Genomic DNA, 26,721 nt, shown 5'->3' with positions numbered 1-26,721 from the left:
GTAGAAACTAGAAAATGGTAAATCGTACACTGAAGTTGAGGAACAATGGGGAAAGTAATTCTGCTTTGGAAGTTGATAAACCTGTAACTCCACTTTTGAGAAAATGGCCGTTGACTGTTTTGCTACAGCTACTGGAGAGCTCTTCGTCTACACTTAATTCAGCATTGTTCACACCCTCTTAACCTTTAGCCCCAGGTAAAAATACACTATCTAGTCCTTGGACTATATCCTAATCTGACTTGGAACGTGTCCATATAAAGATATTGTATACATATTTTATAATATCATGCTTACTCAGACACTGAAAAAGTCTATAACCACCCCCCAGCCACATCTAGCTATGTGGTTGGATCACTATTGTCTAGGCATGTACACATGTTCATGAAATACAATAGATGGCCGTAATCACCCCTAGACACACCTGGCTAACTTGATGGGTGATGTAATCATTCTCTTGCGAAGTCGAGTCTTTTGTTTAGACATGTAGCTAGCTAAACAATGATCCACAATCCCAACCCATAGCTACAGTACAAACAGATTGGCATAGCTAGCCACCATTCATGAAATGCTTGAGTATGAATATGCAGGTAGCTAAAGCTAACCAAAAAGGTTCAATGTTAGCTAGCTAGTTAACATTAAACTATAACAAGCAATGCAAATGGCCTTCTGAGATACCAATAATATTACTACACAGATCATACACATAACATTAACTAGCGAGCCAGCTAGCTAGCTAACGGTTGCTAGCTAGCTAACAGTATGCTTTAACTTGCAATGATTGGCAACATTAGAAAGATATATCTGAAAATGTAGCAAGACTCTTAGCTGTATACATGGATGAATGGGTCACGGCAGCGTGTCTTTTCCATTTGCCCATTGTTGTGTCAAGTCACTGCAGTCAACCATGTGCAGAAAGTAACATTTGTCCATCCCACTGATCTTTGAGGGCAGTAGCAACACTTTGTCAGTTCTCTATGGCTAACATTATATATTTAAAAAAAGCTGAGGTATCAATGGTTATTTACACATACTGAGCAGCTCATGTTATAGACATGGAAGAACAATCCAAACTCATCTCTCGATATGTCCAGCCCATTCATTATCCTCAGCCAGTCATGGCTAGTGGGAAGATTCCTGTCTTTTTCAGTGGCTAAACCAACTAAGCTCGGAATTTAATAATTATATTTACAGATGGCATAAAAGTTTGATATTAAAAGGCACATGGAAGTTCACATGTTTTACAAGGCATTTCTGCACAAAAAATGCATTTTGATTAAAAAATACAAATAATAATAAAGCGTTGAAATGCCTCTCCTGTGAAGTAGTGATGTGCAACATACGCCTAGCTTCTTGAAACGGGACATAAATGTGGAAAAAGTCAAGGGGTGTGAATACTTTCTGAAGGCACTGTATTTCCTTAGAAAAATAAAGCTTTCACTAGGAATGCTCTTCCCATCTGGAGCATAGCTCTTGGCACCTAGCGAGTATAGGCCCAAGCTCTTGCATCTACTGAGTGAAGGAACGCACCCCCTCAAACTGATTAGAAAAGCCACAGCTATGCACACTCAAAGTCCTATCTTCACTGGCTTTGGCCTAGGGTTTGGACCTATACATCATCACCCCCCCCCACCCCGGGTCTCACCACTTGTTGGGCTGCTCCAGGGTAGGGGGCTCAGACTTGGCTATCTTCAGCAGGACCCTCATGGGGTTGAGTTCGTGGTGCGGGGGCTCGATCTGGGCCAGCTCGATCAGGGTGATACCAAGGGACCAGATGTCAGCCTTGTAGTCATACGGAGCGTCCTTCATGGTCTCACACATCACCACCTCCGGAGCCATCCTGGAATACAATATAGCACAAAATGGTTAGCCTCTAAATGCCAAATCTGGTGCACATGTATATTTTGTGTTTGACATGTCAACGCACTTTGGATTCAGCTATGTTTACAGACCAAGTGAAGAGTAGGCCTATAAACTTCAATACCAGAGGCCTATCCAGTGTTTGCCTACGATCAAAAGTGCCATATTACATCATCTTCAGAAATAGGATACTGCTTGGCTTCACATTCACTGTAAAATACATAGAGTGAAATTGCATCTGTTACTCATTTATGAAGCTAGTGAACAGTGGGCAACACCAGGCAGGTTGATGAGGCCATTTCAGACGACAGTCATTGCCTTGGAGGAGACCTGCTCTGGTCAATAGTTAACTTCAACCTGACCGTGATCGGAGGACCAGTCAGAGCACAAGGTCCAGAACCACAACAACACATATCAGCTTTCACAAGAGCCTTGTAAAAGGTTTACGATCAAACCATAACGACTGAGCACTACTGTACGGAATGCTCTTATGATATCAAGCAGGGCATACAACTGGTTCAACAAGGCGTCGTGAATAGTAGGAAGGATGTTCTTAACTTCGTCATGCAGTACCACTGTAATCCCATTAAACACTGTGCGCTCAACTGGCACCCATGGCCCCTTAAAAAGGGAATAAGGGGCCATTTGGGACACACCCAGTGGCAGGCACCCATTTACATTACTCTGTTTTCGTGTGTATGTACCAGTACTTACCAGTATGGTGTCCCTATGAAAGAGTCCCTTCTTTGTAGGGTTTTGGTATTTTTCGCTGACACCCCAAAATCCGCTGCAAGCACAAAGAAAAGTGTTGTTAAAAATATATATGTTTTAATTCAATTTCTTGGTAAAGAGAATGATTAATGGGCCAGTGTTATAACCTGATATCTTCTTTCGGGGGAGGAATACCCTAAAATAATGAATAGCCCGGGCGCTTATTTCCTTCAAAATCACTGAACACAACCGGCGCTTATTAGAGACGGGCTTCCATTGGAGCCAGGCGTCTATTTCCTTCAGATGCATAGCTTTTGTTTGATAAAATATTGAAAAGACACCCACATTGTTTATTGTGACCAGTATAAACATAATATCAAATCCATCGCAGAGCAGACTAGTCTTCCTATCATACACTCCCAATGTCACGTTTAAGCATCATATTTGTTTCCACAGCGTAAACTGCCATGACATTATTGAGGGGAGACGCAAAGATTGAAATTCAATTTACTGAACAGGCACAATATCCCAAATTTCCCCAGACAAGGTCTCAGATTCCTGTTAAACCTTGAGGAATTTTTTAGGGGCCAATGACTTTAATGAAAGATGAATGGGAATACCCTATAAACTAGGAGCAAAATATTCAATAACTTTCCCCATCCGTGTGATTAAATAGATACCATGGGTCTCCCACCCGATGAACAAATCTAAAATGGTCTAAATCTGTGGAACAAAAAAACTTAAAAAGGAAAAACACATAACAGACTAGCTCCGTATGACACGTCAGAAGTGTGCTGTACATGTCGGCCTTATTTGGATAACTTGTTGTTAAAAGCTCTCTGTTAAGCAGCAACAGGGGTTTTTCTGAGACCGACTGGACTGTGAGTCTTAATGACTCCAGAGGCAACTCCCAGTCAATAAATCAAAACTCTGGTGTCTCTGCTTGTGGAAATATTTGAGGGCATTGAAGAGGGCCTTGTAACATGAAGGATCAGTCAGACTGCACAAAAGTTTCTGAACGGGGCCGAGGCCCATTCCGAGGCCTGGTCAAAAAGAAGCTGAAAAGGGGAGTCCACAGAGGTTTCTTAGTTATCGGGCAGCCCTGTAGAGTACAGTACAGTTCCATATCCTGCTCCTCAGTTTCTCTCCAACTGACATTTATAAAAGCTATTATACTGTAGGCTCCACAAAGCAGCGTTGTTGTTAGGCAAGTGGTGCTTCAACAAAAATCTGATAAACCGTTTTGACCCACATCCTCAGCACAAAGAACTTCAGGAATGCTGAAAATCAACAGAATACTAGCAATAAATCACATTTAGCAGAAAAAAGACGTGTCAAAACACTGTTTTCCCACACTCCTCACATTTTATGCTTCGGAGAGGTCTCAGGGAATTATTTCTTCTAAGTGGGTTGGTTGTGCGTTCGCAACATTCATGTAAACATTCCCACCCCGCTCTTGCCGACCAACAAGATAACCCCAAAGACAACGTGATCATTACACACTGTCCAATGAGAAGACTGTTGCCTATTGGAGTATTATTCAAAACAGTTTTTGATTAAGGTGGATAACAGCCCTGGTCTGTGGGATGGACACTTGATAGGAAAGGGGCATAGAGGAAGATTAAAAGATGGCTAGGTGCTGTGGAATCTAGAAGATCCAATGAGAAGAAAATTGGTTCTAGTATTCTGGAAAACTAGAGGAGGTCGCAGTGTTCTAGAAGAGGAGTACATTATAGGAGTAAAACATTGTGGAGGGAGAAGATGGTCTCACCTAGCTTGATGTCTCCATCCAGGGTGAGGAGGATGTTCCCGGCCTTCAAGTCTCTGTGGATGATCTTGATGCTGTGGAGGTAGACCAGGGCCTCCAGCGTCTGTCTGCAGATCACCTGGATCTGAGGTTCCATCAGGCCCCGGTCCAGCTCTGCAGACCAGAGAGAGGGGGAGGACACAGGTTAGGGGAAACTGACATCACTAACACAGTGACATCAATGGCTAAGGTTATACCAGAACAGGAAAATGGTACAACTCAACAACTTTAACTGAGAACCAAAGTCCCTCTAAAAAAAAAAGGCAAGGTGGGTTCGTTGAGACACCCGAGTATTTCCCATGAGGCAGATGGAGCTGCTGCCAGTACAAGCTGTAAGAGAACGTAAATTGGCTCTGATAATACATTTACATGCTAAAACAGGACTTTTTCCCTCTCCGTCTTCTTTAGTTAGTTGTATTTGGGGCCAACAACTGCTGTATGAGGAGCTGGATTATCAAAGGATAAGCAGCGCAGGGGTATTTCCCACAGTGTGTGGGTCTCGGTCTGCCCCTAGTACCTTGCTACAATGGCAGACTCATTACAACGAGACATCACTTGGCCCCATTCGCTAATCCTTTCATAATAAAGCAATATCCTTAAGAGCAACAGTGCCGTGGCAGTTGTGGCTACGGCCGCAGGTACGGAATGTGAAACAAAAAACGGCAGAGGTGGGGAGCTTAGGAAAACAATGTTCCAATGGACGGAGCACATATTATAGAGTGCACACCTATAAAGGACTACCCCGGCCTACAGTAGTGCATGTCTCCTCACCTAACATAGTAGCGTCTACGGCTCCTCCAGGGCAGAACTCGATCATGATCTGTGAGGAGGAAAAGGATTATTATTTTTTTTTTTAAACAGCCAGCATTGAGATTTACAGTTTCTTTTCAGGAAATTCCAATGGAACACAAAAACTTCTCCGGAAATGCAAACATACAAAACATCCTAACAGGGTGGAGGGATTCCATGGAATGTGAAAACACAATTTTCTACAGAACTATCAACATGACAATGTCAAAAAGGTAGACGTTAGAACCTCATCGTGTTTAACTTTAACTGTGATTGCATTAAATATATATATATATATATATAAATAAAAAATTTAAAAAGACTCCCAAAGAACAGGACAAGGGGTAAAGAAAAAAAAAAGAGGGGGCTGAGAGGAGACAAGAGGGAAGGTCCACAGAAGAAGTGACAAGTGGTAGCCTAACTGTTTTCAACATCACTGAGGTGAACAGAGAACAGGTCTTGTATCACCCTGGGAGAAGATTTGAACTCAAGAGAAGAGGGGGAGACAGACAGACAGACAGACAGACAGACAGACAGACAGACAAGAGTTCTGGGAAGTGAGGCCTCTTAGAACCCAGTCGATCTGTCTAACAAAAAGACAGCACTTAGACATGTCAGCAGACGGGCTGACGCTGCCCCAGTCAACAGGAGAGAAACCAACATCTCCCTTTCTATTTGTACACTCCAGTCTCTGACACCTGTGGCGAAAGCCTTCTCAAACACTCTGCACTGCCTCGTGTCAATGAAGGCGGAACACACCGTGGCCGTGCAGGACAGGACTACGGTCAGTGTGTTTAGCAATGGATGCGAGGGTCACTAACTCCACAGCCTTCCAAGACACATGAACCAAATACTAACACTGCTGAGGTGAAAACAGCAAGAGGGAAAAGGCCCACTGAAAACAAGTCTGAAAAATGTACTGTCGGAGAGACTTAATCCAGCTGCCAAAAATGTAATCCTTGTTTCCTCCTCACACACACACACACACACACACACACACACACAAGTCCCTCCACACTGTACTTTCAAAAGCTACTTATGAATGAGTCATGCAAGTCAACGGGGGGGCCTAATCACAAAGCCAGAGTATAAATAAGTGTTTTAATAAAATTCCACGATTCTAGAGGGTCACTGTGGTACATTAACCTACAGCCAGGAGTTCGGAGAGCCACTAAAACATTCAAAGTGGTGTGTGTGCGCGTGCGAGCAATGTGTTTGGTCTTGGGCACTCAGAAGGCTTGTGACAGCTCAATAGCATGCATACCTGCCTTGTGATCTCACGGATACATAACTCCATGCTGATTGGGCAAACACAGATGTACGTCTTGTTTTAACACAACACAAAATGCCCTCTCCAACCCATTCACTCACCCCTATGCTATGACACCATTATCAAAGCATTGGCAAACCCTGCTGGACAGGGTGGAGGAGTTTCGTACTGAACAAAATGGAGGACAAAACGGTGGCTTGTTACCGTACATATAGACACACATACAGCTGGGGATGGTGTACCAACCTTCACGCCGAGGGAGGTGCCCATGTCGCCACAGTAAAACAAGGGCCTCTTATGATATTAAAAATAGGTTTTGTGAGGTCAGCTTTCTGAATCCCTGCCAATCCACCCGTCAACAAATAATTCCGATGTGGATGACAAGCCATGTACTGTACATAGGATTAAGGCGGCGGCGAACACCTAAAGGCTTAGTCAGATTTACGTGTCACACCAGGTCGTTTTTAGGGGAATTTAATGATGACTATCTATTGCTGCTAGGTCGGTAACTTCCCCCCCCACCCTTTGAGGGATTGTTTCCTCATGACGTGAGCAATGTTGCACTGGTGATCCAACTGGTCAGATCTACAGCCTGTATGGGCTGCACATGTACGTACGTACATACATACATACATGTACACGCGCTCACGCAAATAAATTGTACATACCGCATTCTTCCACCACCTACTCACACAGCTCCGTCAACAGAGCCTGGCGTAGGCAGCCACAAAATACATCCGGCGTACAGCCCAATAGAGCTAGGAGGGTAGACATTGGCTGTACACAACCACCGAGTCTTTGAGAGGGCTGTGTGATGGGTTCCGTGAAAAGGACATTGTGCAATATTCCCAGATGTTCTATAGGATGTGATAATCCACCTCCTTTTGTTTCGTTCGGAGAGAAATGGTTTAATTAATGGCTGTTAAAAGATGTAGTTTCACTGGCTAAGCCCTTTTTGAATTCCTGCCACTGACTGCTCAGTCGGGCAAGTTAAGTTGAGCCGATACCTGCAAACACTATTAGATATACAAGTAAACTGGCTGAGGCAGCACCTAGGAGACATTGACTTAGGTTTATTCAACTGTCCACCGACACCGATTTACAACCTCATTTAACGAATTTCCTGGGTATTAAATAATGTGTCACTTGTATTTAAAATGACCAGCATGCTTAAAATCAGCAGTATTATGCGTTGTGACACCATGAAAAATGAGTATCGTTTCAGTGACAGATGGGTACAAAACACTTCCCTCAGGAGTGATTCAGAACAGAAGGGGAACAGGAAGATAGACAACACACTGCTCCATGCAACGTTGTACTGTAGGTCCACCGGGACGGTGGAAAAGTGCGAGTGAGATAAAGTGAACAAGTCGATAACGACAGATTTACCATACACGGAGTGAAGCTGTGCGGGGGAAAGACTCAAGAACAAGGAACCTACACTGGCATCATTCACCTCCTGTTTAATGGACTCTTTCTGCCTCTGATTGGTAACAACAGAACACTGCAGCATTCCTTTACGCGGAGAGCCCTCTCCTCGTCAAGACGGAGCCTCAAGGAGGGACAGACGAGGTATAGACTATACACGCACATGGATGACACCCAGACTGTGCAGCAGGGATTTATGTTGGCCCTGGCAGCTGAACATGATGCCCATCTGTTAACACCCGTTAATAGAGATTTATTGGTTTACCATGGGATGATTTCCAGATGAAAGCATCATCATGGCTGGCTGGCTGCAGTCGTGCGTGTTAATGTCAGCAGTCAGTGGCAGCCCTATGTTAAAAGGCCCCCTATTTCTCACACTGTAGAGCGGGTTGTTCCCAAACTAGAACAAACAGCCTTCTCTCCCTCTCTACAGAGCAGAGTGGGTGGGCAGCGGAATGTGCCACCCCTGCTCGCCGGCTGAAAAAGGGGGGTTTGAGACACACAGCCCAACCGCTGGTTCAGTCTGCAGCATGTCGTCAGCAGAGACATCCCGCCCAGGCAGAGTGGCATGCTCCAGGGATCACACATCTTTAGTCATCCCCTCGGCACTGGCCCTTAGCCAGGGAGAGGCTCTCAGTTTGTGGTGCCAGTGTTTGTGTGGAGGTTTTATGATCGAATGCCTCATCCACACCCAGAAATGTATGAGTTGTTATGACACTGTAGAGAGAGTGGCGAGGGAGAGTCTAAAACTAGAACATGCTTCTTTTGTAATGATATCCAAGTACGACAGTTCTATTTATGCGTCATCTACACCTCCAAATATTTTTTGAAATATATATTTTTTAGGGGGTAGTTCAGCTTTAACATTGCAGATAGATGCCACAATCTATCAAATGTAATTATCTGCATAATATCCAATCGCCCATTTCTGGGTTAAAAAAAATAAAATTCCACATGTTCCTTCCTTACTATTTTCACCTAACCCCCATCATCCCTCCCCTAATTGGAGTAAACTAATGGACAACAATACTTAGGCTTCTACATACTATATACACACATTTTACAGACAGTATATTAGTTCATTTTGTTGTTAATTCTAGTCCCACCCTTCAGCTCCCCTCAACCCCTCTCTGAACACCATCCGATTTTGATTTCTATATATTTTTCAACTGCGCCGTGATGTTTCACAAAAGGTTCAAAACTTTTCTACAGATAGTAAATAAAATAACTCTTTTGCTAAGAGCATTATTGATTGACTGACTTTTCAAAATCACCCAGCAGGTGCTATTTGCGGCATTAGCTCCAGGTAAATGTTGCAATTCTTAAGTCATTCCTGAACCTGCGACCAAAAACAACCTACATACGCACATTACCAAAACAAGTGAGATATAGATAAGAGATATATCGATAGAGAGATAGATCTAAGATAAAACGTTAAATGAGCAGGTGTTCTAAAACTTTTGACACAGAGACAAAGAGTGTGTTCATTCACGGGTTTCTTTTTTACTATTTTCTACATTGTATAATAATTGTGACGACATCAAACTATGATATAACACATATGGAATGTGTAGTAACCAAAAGTGTTAAACGAATCAAAATATATTTTATATTTCAGATTCTTCAAATAGCCACCCTTTGCCTTGATGACAGCTTTGCACACTCTTGGCATTCTCTCAACTAGCTTCATGAGGTAGTCACCTGGAATGCATTTCAATTAACAGGTGTGCCTTTTTAAAAAGTTCATTCGTGGAATTCCTTTCCTTCTTAATGCGTTTGAGACCATCAGTTGTGTTGTAACAAGGTAGGGGTGGTATACAGAATGTTTTTTTACCAAATAGGGCTAAGTCCATATTATGGCTATGTCAGCTCAAATAAGCAAAGAGAAATGACAGTCCATTACTTTAAAGAGATGAAGGTCAGTCAATGCGGAAAATGTCAGGAACTTTGAACATTTCTTCAAATGCAGTTGCAAAAACCATCAAGCGCTATGATGAAACTGCCTCTTATGAGGACCGCCACAGGAAAGGAAGTCCCAGCATTACCTCTGCTGCAGAGGATAAGTTCATTAGAGTTACCAGTCTCAGAAATTGCCGCCCAAATAATGCTTCAGAGTTCAAGTAACAAACACATCAACTGTTCAGAGGAGACCGCATGAAGCAGGCCTTCATGGTTGAATTGCTGCAAAGAAACCACTACTAATAAAGATACCAATAAGAAGAGACTTGCTTGGGCCAAGAAACATGAGCAATGGACATTAGATCAGTGGAAATCTGTCCTTTGGTCTGATGAGTCCAAATTGTAGATTTTTGGTTCCATCCGCCATGTCTTTGTGAGACGTGGAGTGGATGAACGGATGATCTCCGCATGTGTATTTCCCACCGTAAAGCATGGAGGTTTGTGGGTGTTTTGCTGGTGACACTGTCAGTGATTTACTTAGAATTCAAGGCACATTTAACCAGCATGGCTACCACAGCATTCTGCAGCAATACACCATCCCATCAGGATTGTAGCACTTAGTGAAACTATCATTTGACTTTCAACAGGACAATGACCCAACACACCTCCAGGCTGTGTAAGGGTTATTTGACCAAGAAGGAGTGTGATGGAGTGCTGCATCAGATGACCTCAATTTTCCAAATTGAGATGGGAAAAAAAGCAGAACACAAGTGCTCAGTATGTGGGAACTCCTTCAAGACTGTTGGAAAAGCATTCCAGGTGAAGCTGGTTGAGAGAATGCCAAGAGGGTGCAAAGCTGTCATCAAGGCAAAAGGGGGGCTATTTGAAGAATCTCAAATATCTTTTGATTTCTTTTAACACTTTTTTGGTTATTACATGATTCCATGTGCTATTTCATAGTTTCAATATCTTCACTGTTATTCTACAATGTAGACAAAAGTCAAAAGAAAGAAAAACCCTTGAATGAGTAGGTGTTCTAAAACCTTTTACCGGTAGTGTATAAAAAAACATTCTATTGGTTGCAAGAATTCTGTATAATAATTTAAATTGAAAAACTACGTTTTGAGTCAGCCGTTGTTTTGGGCATCAGTTCATAAACCATGTGCCATAGAATTGGCACATAAAATCCTCCCAACTATTTTGCAACCTGTACGGCACAGCTGTCATTTTTTTGGTCCTCATATTAAACTGGTATAGTTATTTATCACAATTTTCTATAAGCAGTTTTGGTGTAATGCAGGGCCAACAGACAAGTTGCTCACCTTCTCCCCCTTCCACTTGCCTTTCCATTTTTGCAGAAAACGTAAATCTCCAATCTTAACAGTACCAAAAGTAGAAATAAACAGTGAGAAGTGGTATATGAGTGCTTGAATACTGGGATGCACCTGACCACTCACTCTTAAGGGAGATGTAAATAACCTGTGCTTCTTGAATAACATCAGATTCAAGTCTGGTTATACTGCCTATGTACACTAAATTATACGCTTTTACTCTAGAATAGTTCTTGAGAATGCGATCAGAGAAAAAAACTGAAACCCCACCAAGGGGACACACAGGAAATGTGTGATTTGAAAGCTGTACGTGTATTTGCACACTGACCTTTATACTAGATGAGCCGACAGTCCCTGTGCAGAGGCCTTGTAGAAAATACAAAATAAATTCAGCTATGTCGCTGTGTTTTTAACAGATGGGAGGTGGAGCAATAGACCCCCTGCCATATCCGGTGTGGTGCCCCCCTTGGTCTGCAAAAACAGCCCTTCACATAATCTTTACTTCCCCCCTCTATGACAATTTCAACTAAGCAACTTTATATCACATGGCCTTTGGCGGTTGATGAGTTTATACAGCACCCATTTCCAGGTGATGGTTTCAACGGTCACAGTTTGATCACATTCAGTGATGCAGTGGTAGTCAAACAAAGATAATAAATTAATTACATGAATTATAAAAATGTCAGAATCTAACTCTATCAATCGGAGTTCAGAATAACATAAAGTGTTGCTACAGTCTAAACAGTGATTATTTGTTTTAATAACTTGTTGGCAGAGATATCTTGTTGCAGAGATATCTAACAATACACACAAATCTAACAGTACAAGAATGGAATTAAGATATATATAATATTAGGATGAGCAATGTCGGAGTCCGGAGTCTGTGTGATACACACGTGATGGGATGTAAACATTATGGACAGTATGTGGATAGAATTTTTAGTATATCTGTAGAATACGTAGTTTATATATTTATTAAATTGAGTAAGCTGTTATAGTACCATTAAAACGGCTTCAGTCACAAAAAGGTTCCTACGAATATTTCCCTCTAAAAGTTTGTGAGGGTCTTAAGGGCCAAGGCAAATTTCTTCAGCCTCAAGGTTTTTCTGCACACGATTTGGGTGGGTGGACCATTTCAGACTGACAGTGATGTATACACCGAGGAACTCAAAGCTTTTCACCTTCTCCACCTTGTAATCCCAGTCGATATCGATGGTGACATGCTCCCTCTGCTGTCTCCTGAAGTCCACGATCAGCTTCTTAATTTTGTTGATATTTTGTCAACAATGAGAGGTTATTTTCCTGGCACCACTCTCCCAGGGCCCTCACATCCTCCCTGTAGGCTCTCTTCATTGTTGGTGATCAGGCCTACCACTGTTGTGTCCTCTGCAAACTTGATGGATGAGTTGGAGGCGTGTGGCCACACAGTCATAGGTGAACAGGAAGTACAGGAGGGAGCTGAGCACGCAACCTTGTGGGGCCCCCTGTGTTGAAGACCAGTGTAGTGGTGGTGTTGTTCCCTACCTTCACCACCTGGGGGGGCGGCCTGTCAGGATGTCCAAGGCGGGATTCAGACACAGTGCCCAAAGCTTAATGAGCTTGGAAGGTACTATGCTGTTGAAGGCTGAGCTGTATTCAATGTATTCAATGTATTCAATGTATTCATTCTTACTATCGACCAGATGGGATAGGGCAGAGAGCAGTGCGATGGCATCGTCCGTGGATCTATTGGGGCTAATTGCAGTGCTTCTAGGGGTGTCAGGTAAGGTAAGGTGATATGTTCCTTAACTAGCCTCTTTAAAGCACTTCATGATGACAGAAGTGAGTGTTACGGGCAATAGTCAGTTCAGTTACCTTTGCTTGCTTGGTTACAGGAACAATGGTGGACATCTTGAAATAAGTGGGGACAGCAGACTGGGATAGGGAGAGATTGAATTGAACTCCAGCCAGCTGGTCTGCACATGCTCTGAGGACGCGGCTAGGGATGCTGTCTGGACCTACAGCCTTTTAAGCGTGTTAACCCTCCCAAGGTCTTACTCACGTCGGCCACGAGAGCGGCCCGCATCAGTGGCACTGTGTTATCCTCAAAGCGGGAGAATATGTTGTTTAGGTTGTCCGGTAGCAAGACATCGGTGTCCGCAAAATGGCTGGTTGTGTCTTTTGTAATCTGTGATTGTCTGGCATCCCTGCCACATATGTCTTGTGTCTGAGCCGCTGAATTGCGACTCCACTGTTTCTGTTCTATAGTTTTGACGGTTTGAATGCATTACGAAGGACATAACTGGACTGTTTGCATTTCAACCATATTCCCTGTCACCTTGCTGTGGTTAAATGCAGGGGTTCGCGCTTTCAGTTTGGTGTTCGAATGCTGGCATCTATCCACGTTTTTTGGTTTGGGTAGGTTTTAAAATATAACAGTGGGAACAATATCCCCTTTACACTTCCTTATGAACTCAATCGCCGCGTCAATGTTATTCTCAGAGGCAACCTGGAACATATCCTAGTCAGCATGATCAAAAGAATCTTGAAGCATGGATTCCAATTGGTCAGACCAGCGTTGAATCGATCTTAGCACAGGTACTTCCTGTTTGAGTTTCCACCTATCGGAAGAGAGGAGCAGAATGGAGATGTGATCTGATTTGCCGAAAGGAGGGCCTTGTAGCCATCCCAGAAGGGAGAGTAACAATGGTTGAGAGTACTACAGGCAATGTGTTGATAAAACTTCCTTAGCGTTTCCTCAGATTTGCCTTGTTAAAATAAATGCAGCCTCAGGATATGCAGTTTCCAGTTTGCACAAAGTCCAGTGTCGTTCCTTGAGGGCCGTCGTGGTATCGGTTTAAGGGGGAATATACACGGCTGTGACGATGACCAAAGACAAATCTCTCGTGAGGTCATGCAGTCATCATTTGATTATGAGGTATTCTAGGTTAGGTGAACAAAAGGACTTGAGTTCCTGTATGTTACCACAATCACACCATGAGCAGTTAATCACAAAACACACACTTCAGTCTTTCTTCTTCCCGGTGAGTTCTTTATTCCCATCTGCACGATGTACTGAGAACCCAGCTGGCTGTATGGACGGGGACAGTATATCTGGAGAGCTATGATTCTGAGAAACAGAGTATGTTACAGTCCCTGATGTCTCTCTGGAAGGAGATCCTCACTCTGAACTTGTCTACTTTATTGTCCAGGGACTGAACATTAGCGCGTAATATACTCTGTAGTGATGTATGGTGTGCACGCCTCCTGAGTCAGAATAAACTTCCACTCCGCCGACGGCATCTTTGAGTAGCCCTTAGGGATAAGTTCAATTGACTTGGGGGGTATGAACAAAATAGCAAATTCGGAACGCTGGTGAGTTACCGCCACTGATATCCGAAAGTTATTTCCATCTGTATGGAATAGCGCATAAAACGTTGAGCTAAAATTGTAAGAAGCACACACACACACAAAATAATACTGCAAAGTTGCTTAGGAGCTAGAAGCAGAGCTGCCATTTCTATCGGCTCCATAATAAGGTCACTTGTATTTGTCTTGGCAGACATGGGTTGATTACAAAGTACATGCAAAACATGCCGTCTATTCAATAATAAGAAAGCAGGGGAAAGCTAAAATAAAGTGTACCCTACAAAAAGGGAGGCACTGAAAGATCTAGCTTGACCCTCCTAGTAACCTATAGGGTTCACCATCAGGTCAGACCAGAATCTATTCTGTAATAGAGGGTTAAGGAGGGGATTAAACCATTGAGTTGGGTAACAACAGAACAAACTCCACACGGCCCAGTTCTGGCCCACTGTTGGCCCCTACGTTCTTACCCAGAGCTTGGCATCATGGTAGAAGGCGTCCAACAGCTTGACGATGTAGCGGTGGTCACACTTGGCCAGGATATCTATCTCCACCATGTAATCCTCCAGCTCCTCCTCAGTCTTCGTCTCAATGACTTTGGCTGCAGCCAGCGCTCCAGTCTCCTTATTCTTGGCCTAGAAGACAAACGAGTCAACATTTACATAACACTAAAATAAAAATGGGGAGAAGATTGTCATGTGATGGAGGAGAGAGCCATTCAGAAGCCTAGATTCAGTCAATGGGCCTTCTCAAATTGCCATAACATATATGAATTTTGAGATTCGTTCTTAACAGGAGTTATTATCTATTGAGACACTGGTAAAATAGCATAAGGCGAGCACACAGGTAGTACACAAATGATTTCTGCACAAGGGGGCTGTTTCAACAGGCTATACAAGGACAGTGAATTTTATATTGGTTAATACTAAGAAACATCATAGGTGGGGGCTGGCAGTGTGGCGAACTAGTGGGGGTGTTAGGAAGGAAATAAAACTTGTGAAAACCACCTTGTTTAGAAAACACAGAAGTGAATTACAAATGTATGTGACTACAATTGAAAAAAGGTATTGAATACGTCATGAGACAGTCAATTTTCTTAAATATTTGTTTATTACACTTAATATACTGGAAACAGTTGACAGTAACGATCGGACTTCAAAACCATATCCTGGTCCTGCCCACTCAGTGAATTTCTCAGAGCGCGCAAGACTTTCTCATGAGAAGGAGAACCCAATCAAAGCCCTAGGAGAGTCAATTCTCTGACAAACACGAGAGTCTAATTAACATGTTACTTAACCGCACTTTAAAAAGCACAACTGGAAAGGAAACTCCACACCCTATAAGAGCTGCGGAGGAGGAACCACTGTAGCCAGCCAGCCCATCCACATTGAAAATGGCACTACACATTGGTTAAACACAAAACAGATTGTACATGTCCCCAACAGAATGATAAACAAGCATCAAAACAGGAGGGTGAGTCAGTGGTGAGCGCATAACTAGAAGGAAAGTATATGTTTTTGTGTCATAGTTATAGTTCTGAGAATGAGGGGTAAAGGTAGGGCTGGGCAATATGACCAAAATATATAATTCTTTTTGACGGTATGGAAGTATTTCATGGTTTTTGAATAATAAAAAAAGTTTGACATTTACTTTGAGTAGTGATTGACGATAGGAGGCAACAAATAAATTGTAAGCGATTTCAAAAATGGTGCTTTCTCCATTCTAATTGATTGATAGCTTTCAATCCAACAGTATTCAACTGTGCATTTTCTGTGCAACTCTACACAACATAGGGCCCCCCCAAAAAAATGTTTCATTTTATTGAGCAAATATTGCAATTTGACTTGCGATTTAGATCAAAGCACTTGGGTGAACTCTTGTAATCATAGAGATAGAATGATTATTCTAATTCTATAGTTGGAATATAATGGGCACCTTGAATAAAGTGTTGTTTGACATGACAATGAATGTAAAAGCAAGGGATGCGTTATTGTGACAGGGTAGGAACCAAAGTGTTGGTCAATGTTTCCTCAGGGACCCTATAACCTTTGGCTAGATTAAATGTTCTCTTAGCTAATTCATGTAGCTAACATATTCATGTTTTGCCTATTCCTCTTATTTGGAAGATACTGTTGCACAAACATACTGATTTAAGCCTACACCATCACTGGTATCAGGAAATTATTAGCTAGCTACTATCTCTGACTCGCAATTAACAGAATAAATTTAGACAGACATACATGTTATTCAATTATTGCCTGCCTGCCAACAAGTATCTGCGTTGCCAAGGGCTGAAACAGAAGTCAGTTCTACTTGACTCAGATCGCGCTGCAAGTCCTGCCTCTCACATCTCCTCATTGGTTTATAGAAGCAGGAACCCACGTTCCATCTCCTCATTGGTTATACCCACGTGGGTGACTGAAAGACGAATGGAGGTTGGTGGCGGTAATGCACCTAATTTATGAAAGTTGCCAACCACATTATAAAGTCAAGAGAAGAAAAAGCCTGGAAGGAGGAGAGATGACTAGAAACGATTTGGTTGACTGTTTTGTGTGTGGATTAATTGTAGAGGACATTATGTATTTCAAGTAAAATATAACTCAATGTTTATATCCCAAGACAAAGTAGCTAGCAATGTTAGCACAGCTGAAAACTGCCGTTCTGATTAAATAAGCAATAAAACTGGCCTTCTACAGGCTAGTTGAGTATCTGGAGCATCAGCATTTGTGGGTTCGATTACAAGCTCAAAATGCCCAGAAACAAAGCACTTTCTTCTGAAACTCGTCAGTCTATTCTTGTTCTGAGAAATTAAGGCTTTTCCATGCGAGAAATTGCCAAGAAACTGAAGATCTCGTACAGCGCTGTGTACTACTCCCTTCGCAGAACATCGCAAACTGCCTCTAACCAGAATAGGAAGGAATTGGAGGCCCCGGTGCACAACTGAGCAAAATGACAAGTACAACAGATGCCTTGCAAGTCTTCAACTGGCAGCTTCATTAAATAGTACCCAAAAAACACCAGTCTCAACAGTGAAGAGGCAACTCCGGGATGCTGGCCTTCTAGGCAGAGTTGCAAAGAAAAAGACATATCTCAGACTGGCCAATAAAAAGAAAAGATTAAGATGAGCAAAAGAACTGACACTAGATAGAGGAACTCTGCCTAGAAGGTCAGCATCCTGGAGTCGCCTCTTCACTGTTGAGACTGGCATTTTCATTGTCAAAAGCTGTATTTCTAGGGGATTGGGATTAAGGTAGAACTAGCATTAGGATTCCAATTTGGTTTAGGGTTAGAGTTAATAAGGTCATAGGGTAAAGGGAAAATAGGATTTTTAAGGGTTATAAAATTGTGCCACCCCCCACCAGATTAGTTTGGTTTTGTGTGTGTGGCTTTAGCTCCTCCCAATGACCTTGAGATGTGAGGCTGCAGACTGAACAGCCTGGTGGGGTCCAATACCTGAGGGGGCTGTGGGAAAACATATGGGTAAACACTGCAGTTAGGCATCAAGTTACTAGCCTACCATAGTTACTGACCTGAGGTTTCCTGAACACATGATCTCACCTGGAATAAGTCCAGGGATTTTTTTAAACATGTTTTTCCTGGTGAGGTAACAAGGTCAGGAAACCTAACCTAATATTTGCATATGGTGTATGACCAGAGAGAGAGACATGCTAGTGTATCTGACAATTAAATCGCTGAGCATTTGCATTTCAAAACCACCATCGGAGGTAACAGGGCGCCACATTAATGTTACCAGTCCCACTTTACAAGCCTTCACAGTCAAGATCTCCATCCTCCCCCTCTCATTGTGCCTCACAAGGGAGCACTGACTTCCTGGAAGGCATCAAGGCCCTGGAGACTCTCCACTGGAGGAGGGAAGATGCAGGGAGAGGAGAGGTGCTGGTTGAGGATAGAGCTGTGTAAATCACACTAACCTAATTATACTAACAGAAAAAAGAAGCGGGAAACGGCTGCAAAACAGGCTCACACCACCGAGTCTCCCTCCCATTATCGTAGCGAAGAAGTCCAAAGCTGAGCTCCCTAACTCAATCATTATACTGGGGAACAAAACAACTGATCAGTGGTTTGTTTTGCCTAACGTTTCCATGGATGTCAATAACTGATTGACACTGGCCCCTCTCCTCTGCTAGCCCACCTGCCTGTATGTCTGTGACACTCCATGAGAAAAGTCTATCATCCTCTCCCTGCAAAAAAACAACACCAATGCTCCACGAAGTGGCAGAGGTTGAAGAAGTTAAACGAGGGATCAGCCATTGTTTCCTGCCTTTTGGGTAAATGGCTGTGAGCACACACACTGCTGCCCCCTCCCACCCCACCCCAAAGTAAATCATCCTGCTAAAACACTTAAGGAGATAATCTGTTCAAATAGAACATAGAGGTCATAAATAAAGCCAGGGAAAGCCTGAGATCCAGTTGGAGGAGTGACTGTGCGGATTACTACACCTGGCTGTGAGAGGAGAGGAGCAGACACACTGGGTGGTGAGTCTCTGCACTCTGCTGCTGGCACAGCCTCCTGGGGCCAATTACCTCCAGGCTGAATCAATAGTGTCAGATATCAGCATACAGTAAGCATGGGGCGGTGTGCTGAGGCGTGGGCCTGTCTGCTGGTACACTGTAGTATGCACTCTGCCAGCGCACACACAGTGCCACGCACCCTGACAGGACACAGATCCCAACCCGTCTCAAGATAATGTATGTGCTTAACCTTAGCCCTGCCGTTAAGATGTCTAGAATTATTGTTAACATTAGGCTGCCGAGTAAATCTTGACCTCAGCCTACAGATGACTTAAACATTATGACAAAAATGAAGAAAAGAAAAAAAAGACAGCAGCTTTGGGCTGGGGGCACTAGGGCTGTGTGTTAGATTACTGAATGACTTGCATATCAGGTCTAGCTAATGTAGGTGTTAACTGTCAGTCGCTTGAGAATAAAGCCTCTCTCAATACAAGTGGCTATCATCCCATTCTATTTATCAGAGTAGGACTAGGCTTCTGCATGAAGTATGCCAGAGTTCTCCAAAAGCACATAGAACGTGATAACGATCAAAAGGCATATGTCCCATTGAACATAAAGAACACACTAATACTAATGATAACTAGTTATTTATTAGTGTTAAAAGCTACTGTTACGTTGCTGCTGCACAGAGAATGCATCTATACCCTCTATAGTGCACTACTTTTGACCAGGGCCCATAGGGATCTGTTCAAAAGTATTGCAATCAGAATCACCTTTATTCACCAACTACATTTATACTACCATTCAAAAGTTTGGGGTTACTTAGAAATGCCCTTGTTTTTGAAAGAAAAGCACATAAAAAAAAAACAATCAGAAATACAGTGTAGACATTGTTAATGTTGTAAATGACTATTGTAGCTGTAAATGGCATATTTTTATGGAATATCTACATAGGCCCATTATCAGCAACCATCACTCCTGTGTTTCAATGGCACATGGTTAGCTAATCATTTTAAAAGGATAATTGATCATGAGAGGACAAGTACATTAGTGTGTCTAGTTTGAGAAACAGATGCCTCACAAGTCCTCAACTGGCAGCTTCATTAAATAGTACTCGCAAAACACCAGTCTCAATGTCAACAGTGAAGAGGCAACTCTGGGATGCTGGCTTCCTCAGTCCAGTGTCTGTTATTTTGCCCATCTTAATCTTTCATTTATATTGGCCAGTCCGAGATATGGCTTTTTCTTTGCAACTCTGCCTAAAAGGCCAGCATCCCGGAGTTGCCTTTTCACTGTTGACATTGAAACCGGTGTTTTGCAGGTACTATTTACTGAAGCTGCCAGTTGAGGACTTGTGAGGCGTCTGTTTCTCAAACTAGACACTAATGTACTTGACCTCTTGCTCAGTTGTGCACCGGGGCCTCCCACTCCTCCTTCTATTCTGGTTAGGGCCAGTTTGCGCTGTTCTGTGAAGGGCGTAGTACGCAGTGTTGTACGAGATCTTCAGTTTCTTGGCAATTTCTCGCATGGAATATCCTTTATTTATCAGAACAAGAATAGACTGACGAGTTTCAGAAGAAAGATTTGTTTGACCATTTTGAGCCTGTAGTTGAACCTACAAATGCTGATGCTCCAGATACTCAACTAGTCTAAAAGGCCAGTTGCATTGCTTATTTAGTCAGTACAACAGTTTTCAGCTGTGCTAACATAATTGCAAAAAGGTTTTCTAATGAACAATTAGCCTTTTAAAATGATAGTAGATATTCCCCCCCAAAAGAATCTGCAATTTCCAGCTAGAACAGTCATTTACAACATTAACAATGTCTACACTGTATTTCTGATCGATTTGATGTTATTTTAAAACGGAAAAAAGTGATTCTTTCAAAAACAAGGACATTTCTAAGTGACCCCAAACTTTTGAACGGTAGTGTACATAGAGGGAATTTAATTTGGTAAATGATGCCAAGGTAAACAGAATATAGAAGATGAACATAATATTACAGACAGTATATAGGGAATAGGAGGGCATTTGTGAGAAACACAGATGTCACGTCCAGATGCAATCTGTGGCATACGATATGCGCTTCCTCTCAATCTTCTTCTTGAACTAATGCCAAATGTGTCTCTTGTCTCCACAGGATGCTTGGCTCTAGTCCCCAGAGGTCAGGAGGACAGGTCAGGGGAGATCACAAATGGTCATACAGCTCAAAATCAGTCCCTGGGCAGACAGACATGGCAGGCAGGAAGACGGAGCTAGGGGATTGGTTAGTGTACACTAAGCCCTCTGCAAATAAGCTTTGGCTTTAGAGGAGATAATCATTAGCGTCTTCCAGGAATCTTCCATGAGCTTTCACTGCTGGCTGTGTATGTAGACACTGATGTGCTGTTATTTAGGCTACCTGCCTTTCCACTGGGAACATTTTATTTCTCGTCTTACATTTTTGGGGCGGTAGGTAGCCTAGTATTTAGAGCGTTGGACCAGTAAGCGAAAGGTTGCTGGATAGAATCCCAGAGCTGACAAGGTAAAAATCTGTCGTTCTGCCCCTGAACTGTTCCCCGGTATGCAGTCATTGTAAATAAGAATTTGTTCTTAACTGACTTGCGTAGTTAAATAAAAATAGGCTGAGGATTACACACAGGGTTAAACTCTTACTGTATCTTTATTTACAGAGAGTTGTTCAACATGGCCGGGGGACGCAGCAGGGAAGTTCAAACTTTGAACCCAGAGAGGTACGGTGCTGCCGTCTTTCAGGATGTGGTAGTTTCGCTGCGAGGTATTATGAAAGGTTTCAGGCTCAAAACCCCAGTGAAGAACTCACCACAGCAAATCTCTTAAGATGGGCTCTGAACATGGAGCTGTTGAGTACATTTTGCTGATGTTTGACTGGATAAAACATAGTACAGTACCAGTCACTCGTGTAGAAAATGTCACCCATCTTGATAAAAACGTGAAACATGGTGCTTTGATAGACTACACAAAAAAGGCATACGTTCGATTACTTTTCAAAGCACTGCTGTTAGATCATGTATTGTGCTTTAACAGTAGGCTCCGAATCAGATTTAAGCTAGCTTCAATGTATTCCAAAACCAGTTATGACTTGTTAACTCATGATTTTCTCAGCCTCACAAAACATCCCTCCCTCGCCCACACTCCATCTCAAGACAGTCACCACTGAGGCAACCTGCCACATACCGACAGGGGGCTGGGGAGTCATGGGGGACAAGCCTCTACAGGAGAATCCTTATCAGGCCGGTCACAGCTGGGCCCCACAGATTACCAGCCCTGGAGCACAAACATGTGCTTTCACCATGCAGGCCTCCTGTATTACAGGAAAACCCTTGATCTCGGTCCCAAATAGCACCCTATACCCTACATAGTGCACTACTTTCTGGTCCAAAGTAGTGCATTATATAGGGAAAAGGGTACCATTTGGGATGGCGCCGTCGGGTAATGCTACGCTAACTAATGCAACTCACAGTACAAGGCAGCAGCTGCCAGGGAGCCTGCTCAGCAGCACGTGTCCCATTAATAAGTCAAAGGGACCGATCGGCACTTGTGCTTCGGCCATACCAGCAAACACAACATGCTGTGACACAGGGATCAGCAGGAAGTGAGACATTCTCCCATCTCAGCAATAGCCGTCATGTGGGGGAGATTTACGCAACTCTGCTCTCGTCATGACTACCTGTAACCCTGGGATATCTTTGGTCTCAGAAGTGAACAAGTTGATGCACACGACTATCATTCTTAAAACGCACGAGGCCTCCCTCCTCCTGGTTAGTTCATCAGACTAGATACAGATACCTGTATACTGTTCAAAGAGCAGCTTTAAGTTAACTACTGCTGCGTGACACTGACTACTAGGTCCTCCTTACCATCTGGTGACAGTGACAGGCCAATGGGGCACATTAACCTGAGAGTGATACCTAACCGTGATACCCCCATGACAACATGAGAGAATATCAACAAAGCCCTGTTGTTCACCCGGATGCGTACAGCCAACCCAGATCATGAGGCCAGCCAGACTGACACCGACACTCTCCCAGACATTACTGGAATCAAAAAGGAAGCATGTGACCAGCAATGACCAAGCAAACAGATGACTCAATGAGTTGATTTGTTTCACAGGTGTTCTAAAAGGAGTTGTTATAGCCAACATTTGAACTAGATCTTGCCGGCCCTGGAGCAGTGAACAGAAGTGTCCTCGATACTGGTACAATTGACTTGTAGTTATGGGAGTCATCTGGTGGCTTCCTGAACTCCCTTGATATGTCCCAAATGGTAACCTATTCCCTATATCGTGCACTACTTTTGATGGGCTCTGGTCCAAAGTAGTGACCTATAAAGGGAATAGGTTACCATTTGGGTTGAAGGCTAGTCTGGACAGGCTGTGGAATGGAGCCCCGAGACCCCATCCCACAGACGGATTAGTCAGTAGCCCGAGGGCCACATAGGATGTTTCCATCACCCCTCCGGCCCATAGCTTTCCTCCTGACCCTGACTGCTCCAGGTGAGGAGCACTGACTCCTCCGCAAGCACTCCAGGACAGCCAGACTTCTGGGGACTGGAAAACACATTTAGCCAAGGGGAAGAGTGTAGAGACAGTATTGCCACATGTTTCAGTTTTTATTGAAAAGTGTCATTTCCATTGTAAGTTGACATTCCAAAGATATCTTCTAGTATCCTAAATTCTATTCTGAGTCCTAAAGTGTATGAGACATGAAGAGATTTTAAAGTATCCCCTGGACAGAAAACTGCTTAGTCAATAGCCACTGTTAAAATTGCCCTACATGCAGCATAAGGTGGTGTATTTTGGTGGTAGGGGTAACTGAAGGCATCCTTTATTTCTATTAGGGTGGCTCCATGTTATTTTTCCTTTCAGTGTCGTCAGTGAAATCCCACATGGTGTTCTCACATGCCTGTTCACAAGGTATGAGTGGGGGCACTGTACTCTGGTCGGGCCTCACTTCTTCCACTGGCCCCCTAAGTCAAAGGCACCCACTGTACTACACTGGGCACGAGCAGATACATTGCGACATGGCAGGAAAATGTGAGGACTAAAAGACACAGATTAAATATAAACCCATAACCCAAACTACAGCTGGGTTTGGATGAAGCAAACAGTGGAGGGTAATAGTGAAGTCTCCTGGGGAGGTCCAAATGGAGCCCAGTTAGTACAACAGCTCTACAGGAGTTGATCCGTCTGTATTGGGCATGAAATCAGTGTGCTGCCCTTCAAAAGGATGCAATCTCTCACAAAGTTCACAATCGGTACAAAAGCACCTTCCAAGATGTTCAAGGCCATGACATCTGATGCAGCACTCCATCACTCTCCTTCTTGGTCAAATAGCCCTTACACAGCCTAGAGGTGTGTTGGGTCATTGTCCTGTTGAAAAGCAAATTATAGTCTCACTAAGCGCAAACCTGATGGGATGGCAAATTGCTGCAGAATGCAGTGGTAGCCATGCTGGTTAAGTGTGCCTTGAATTCTAAAATCATTGACAATGTCACCAGCAAAGCACCCACAAACCTCCATGCTTCACAGTGGGAACCACACATGTGGAAATCTTCTGTTCACCTACTCTGCGTCTCACCAAGGCACAGCAATTGGAATCAATAATCTCCAATTTGGACACATCAGACCAAAGGACAGATTTCCACTGCTTGTGTTTCTTAGCCCAAGCAAGTCTTCTTATTGGTGCCCTTTAGTAGTGGTTTCTTTGCAGCAATTCAACCATGAAGGCCTGATTCACACAGTCTCCTCTGAACAGTTGATGTTGAGATGTGTCTGTTACTTGAACTCTGTGACGTGCAATTTGAAGTGCTTTTAATTGGCAATTTCTAATGCTGGTAACTCTAATGAACTTATCCTCTGCAGCAGAGGTAATTCTGAGTCTTCCTTTCCTGTGGCAGTCCTCATGAGAGCCAGTTTCATCATACCACTTGATGCCTTTTGCGACTGCACTTCATGTCTTGAAGTAACGGACAGTCATTTCTTGCCATAATATGGACTTAGCCATATTTGCTAAAAGACCATCTTCTGTATACCACCTCTACCTTGTCACAAATGAACTTTGAACAAGGCACACCTGTTAAATGAATTGCATTCCAGGTGACTACCTCATGAAGCTGGTTGAGAGAATGCCAAGAATGTGCAAAGTGGTCATGAAGGCGAAGGGCGGTTACTTTAAAGAATCGCAAATGAAATATATTTTGATTTGTTTAACACTTTTGGTTACTACATGATTCCATGTGTAATTTCATTGTGTCTTCACTATTATAATATGTAGAAAATAGTAAAAAATAAAGAATAACCCTAGAATGAGTAGGTGTCCAAACGTTTGACTTGTACCTTCATAGAACAAATATAAAACATGTAAAGTGTTGGTTTCGTGAGCCGAGATAAAAACAAATCACAGAAATGTTCCATAAACACAAAAATATTATTTCTCCCAAAATTGTACACAAATTTGTTTCCATTCTTGTTCTCCCTTTGCCAAGATAATCCATCCACGTGACAGGTGTGGCATATCAAGAAGCTGATGATAAACAGCATGATCATTACAAAGGTGAAACTTGTGCTGGAAACACTAGACAACTAAAAGTTTCAAGACACAGCAAATATTGATTTCACTCCTGTTAGAATAAAAAAAGAATTCGGGGGAAAAAAAACTACCTGGATTAAATCCCACTTTTCAAGTAAGGAAATAAACCATCAAAACACGTTATAAAAGATTGAATCAGGCATGCTGACGGCATGACAACGCCACTGTGCACAAAGCAAGGTTCATAAAGAAATAGTTTGAGATCGGCGTGTTAGAACTGGACTGTCCTACACAGAGAGCCCTGACCTCAACTCCATCGAATACACCTTTAGGATGATTTGGAACACTGACAGCGAGCCAGGCCCAATCGCCCAACATCTGTGCCGGACCTCACTCACGCTCTTGTGCCTGAATGGAAGCAAGTCCCTACAGCAATGTTGCGATATCTAACTACTGGAAAGCCTTCCCAAAAGGGTGGCGGCTGTTATAGCAGCAATGGGGAAAACAACTCCATATTAATGCCATGGTTTTGGAATGAGATGTTTGACGAGCAGGTGTCCACACTCACCACATGACCAAAAGTATGTTGAAACCCATATTGCTTACCTTGTAAACTTTTCCAAAAGCCCCGTCACCCAACTCTCCGATAATTTCCCATTGGTCATTAGGATTGATGTCTCGATGAACGTGTTCATATTGTTTTGCCTTCTTTTTTATGTCAAAATTAGACAGGCGAAGTATTTTGCTGAATTTAGCAAAAGCCATGGTTCGCCGCAAAAATGCAATAAAAGCTGTTCATAAAAGCCACGTTTCTCAAGACACAGCAACTATTCTGAGTTTCACTCTTGTTAGAATAAAAAAGTATTCGGGGGAAAACTACCTGGATTTATAATCACACACCTTTCAAGTAAGAAAATAAGCCGTCAAAACACGTTCTAAAATATTTAATCACGCGTTGTCATAAAAAAATATATAAACGTAATATTTCCATTCACATGACTTGTCCACTGCACACAATGACCACCTGCTGCAACATAGTAACAAGTTATGGAGAATAACTTGTTGCTTCGGAGTAAAAAGACAGAAGCCCCACCTTATTGCCATGTTCAAATGCTAATCGGAACTAGAAAACTCGGAAAAGTCCGACTTGCTAAAAATATTGTAGTTAAACAAGTGCCGCGTTCAAACAGTTATAAAGTCGGAAATCTACGAATTTCCTAGTTCATACTAATATTTAACGTAGCACAGGCCTATAGCTCCCCAAC

General features: G+C 42.9%; 1 protein-coding gene across 1 annotated transcript in view; it reads right to left on the bottom strand.

The window, feature by feature from the left end:
- LOC112258109 (serine/threonine-protein kinase 10-like) overlaps positions 1-26,512 on the bottom strand; it is a 42,994-nt gene extending 16,482 nt beyond the window's left edge. Inside the window, exons 1-6 of the mRNA XM_042327057.1 lie at positions 26,063-26,512; positions 14,908-15,072; positions 5,147-5,195; positions 4,340-4,489; positions 2,572-2,644; positions 1,643-1,837 (exon numbers count right to left, since the gene is read on the bottom strand). Coding sequence (XP_042182991.1) covers positions 1,643-1,837; positions 2,572-2,644; positions 4,340-4,489; positions 5,147-5,195; positions 14,908-15,072; positions 26,063-26,221 — 791 coding nt within the window. The 5' untranslated portion in view covers positions 26,222-26,512. The remainder of the gene's footprint in view (positions 1-1,642; positions 1,838-2,571; positions 2,645-4,339; positions 4,490-5,146; positions 5,196-14,907; positions 15,073-26,062) is intronic.
- Positions 26,513-26,721: the final 209 nt, after the last annotated feature.

Source organism: Oncorhynchus tshawytscha, linkage group LG09, assembly GCF_018296145.1.
Source record: "Oncorhynchus tshawytscha isolate Ot180627B linkage group LG09, Otsh_v2.0, whole genome shotgun sequence".
Classification (NCBI taxonomy): Eukaryota; Metazoa; Chordata; class Actinopteri; order Salmoniformes; family Salmonidae; genus Oncorhynchus; species Oncorhynchus tshawytscha.
The sequence above is the reverse complement of the archived record's forward strand: the minus strand, read 5'-3'. Positions and strand labels throughout refer to the sequence as shown.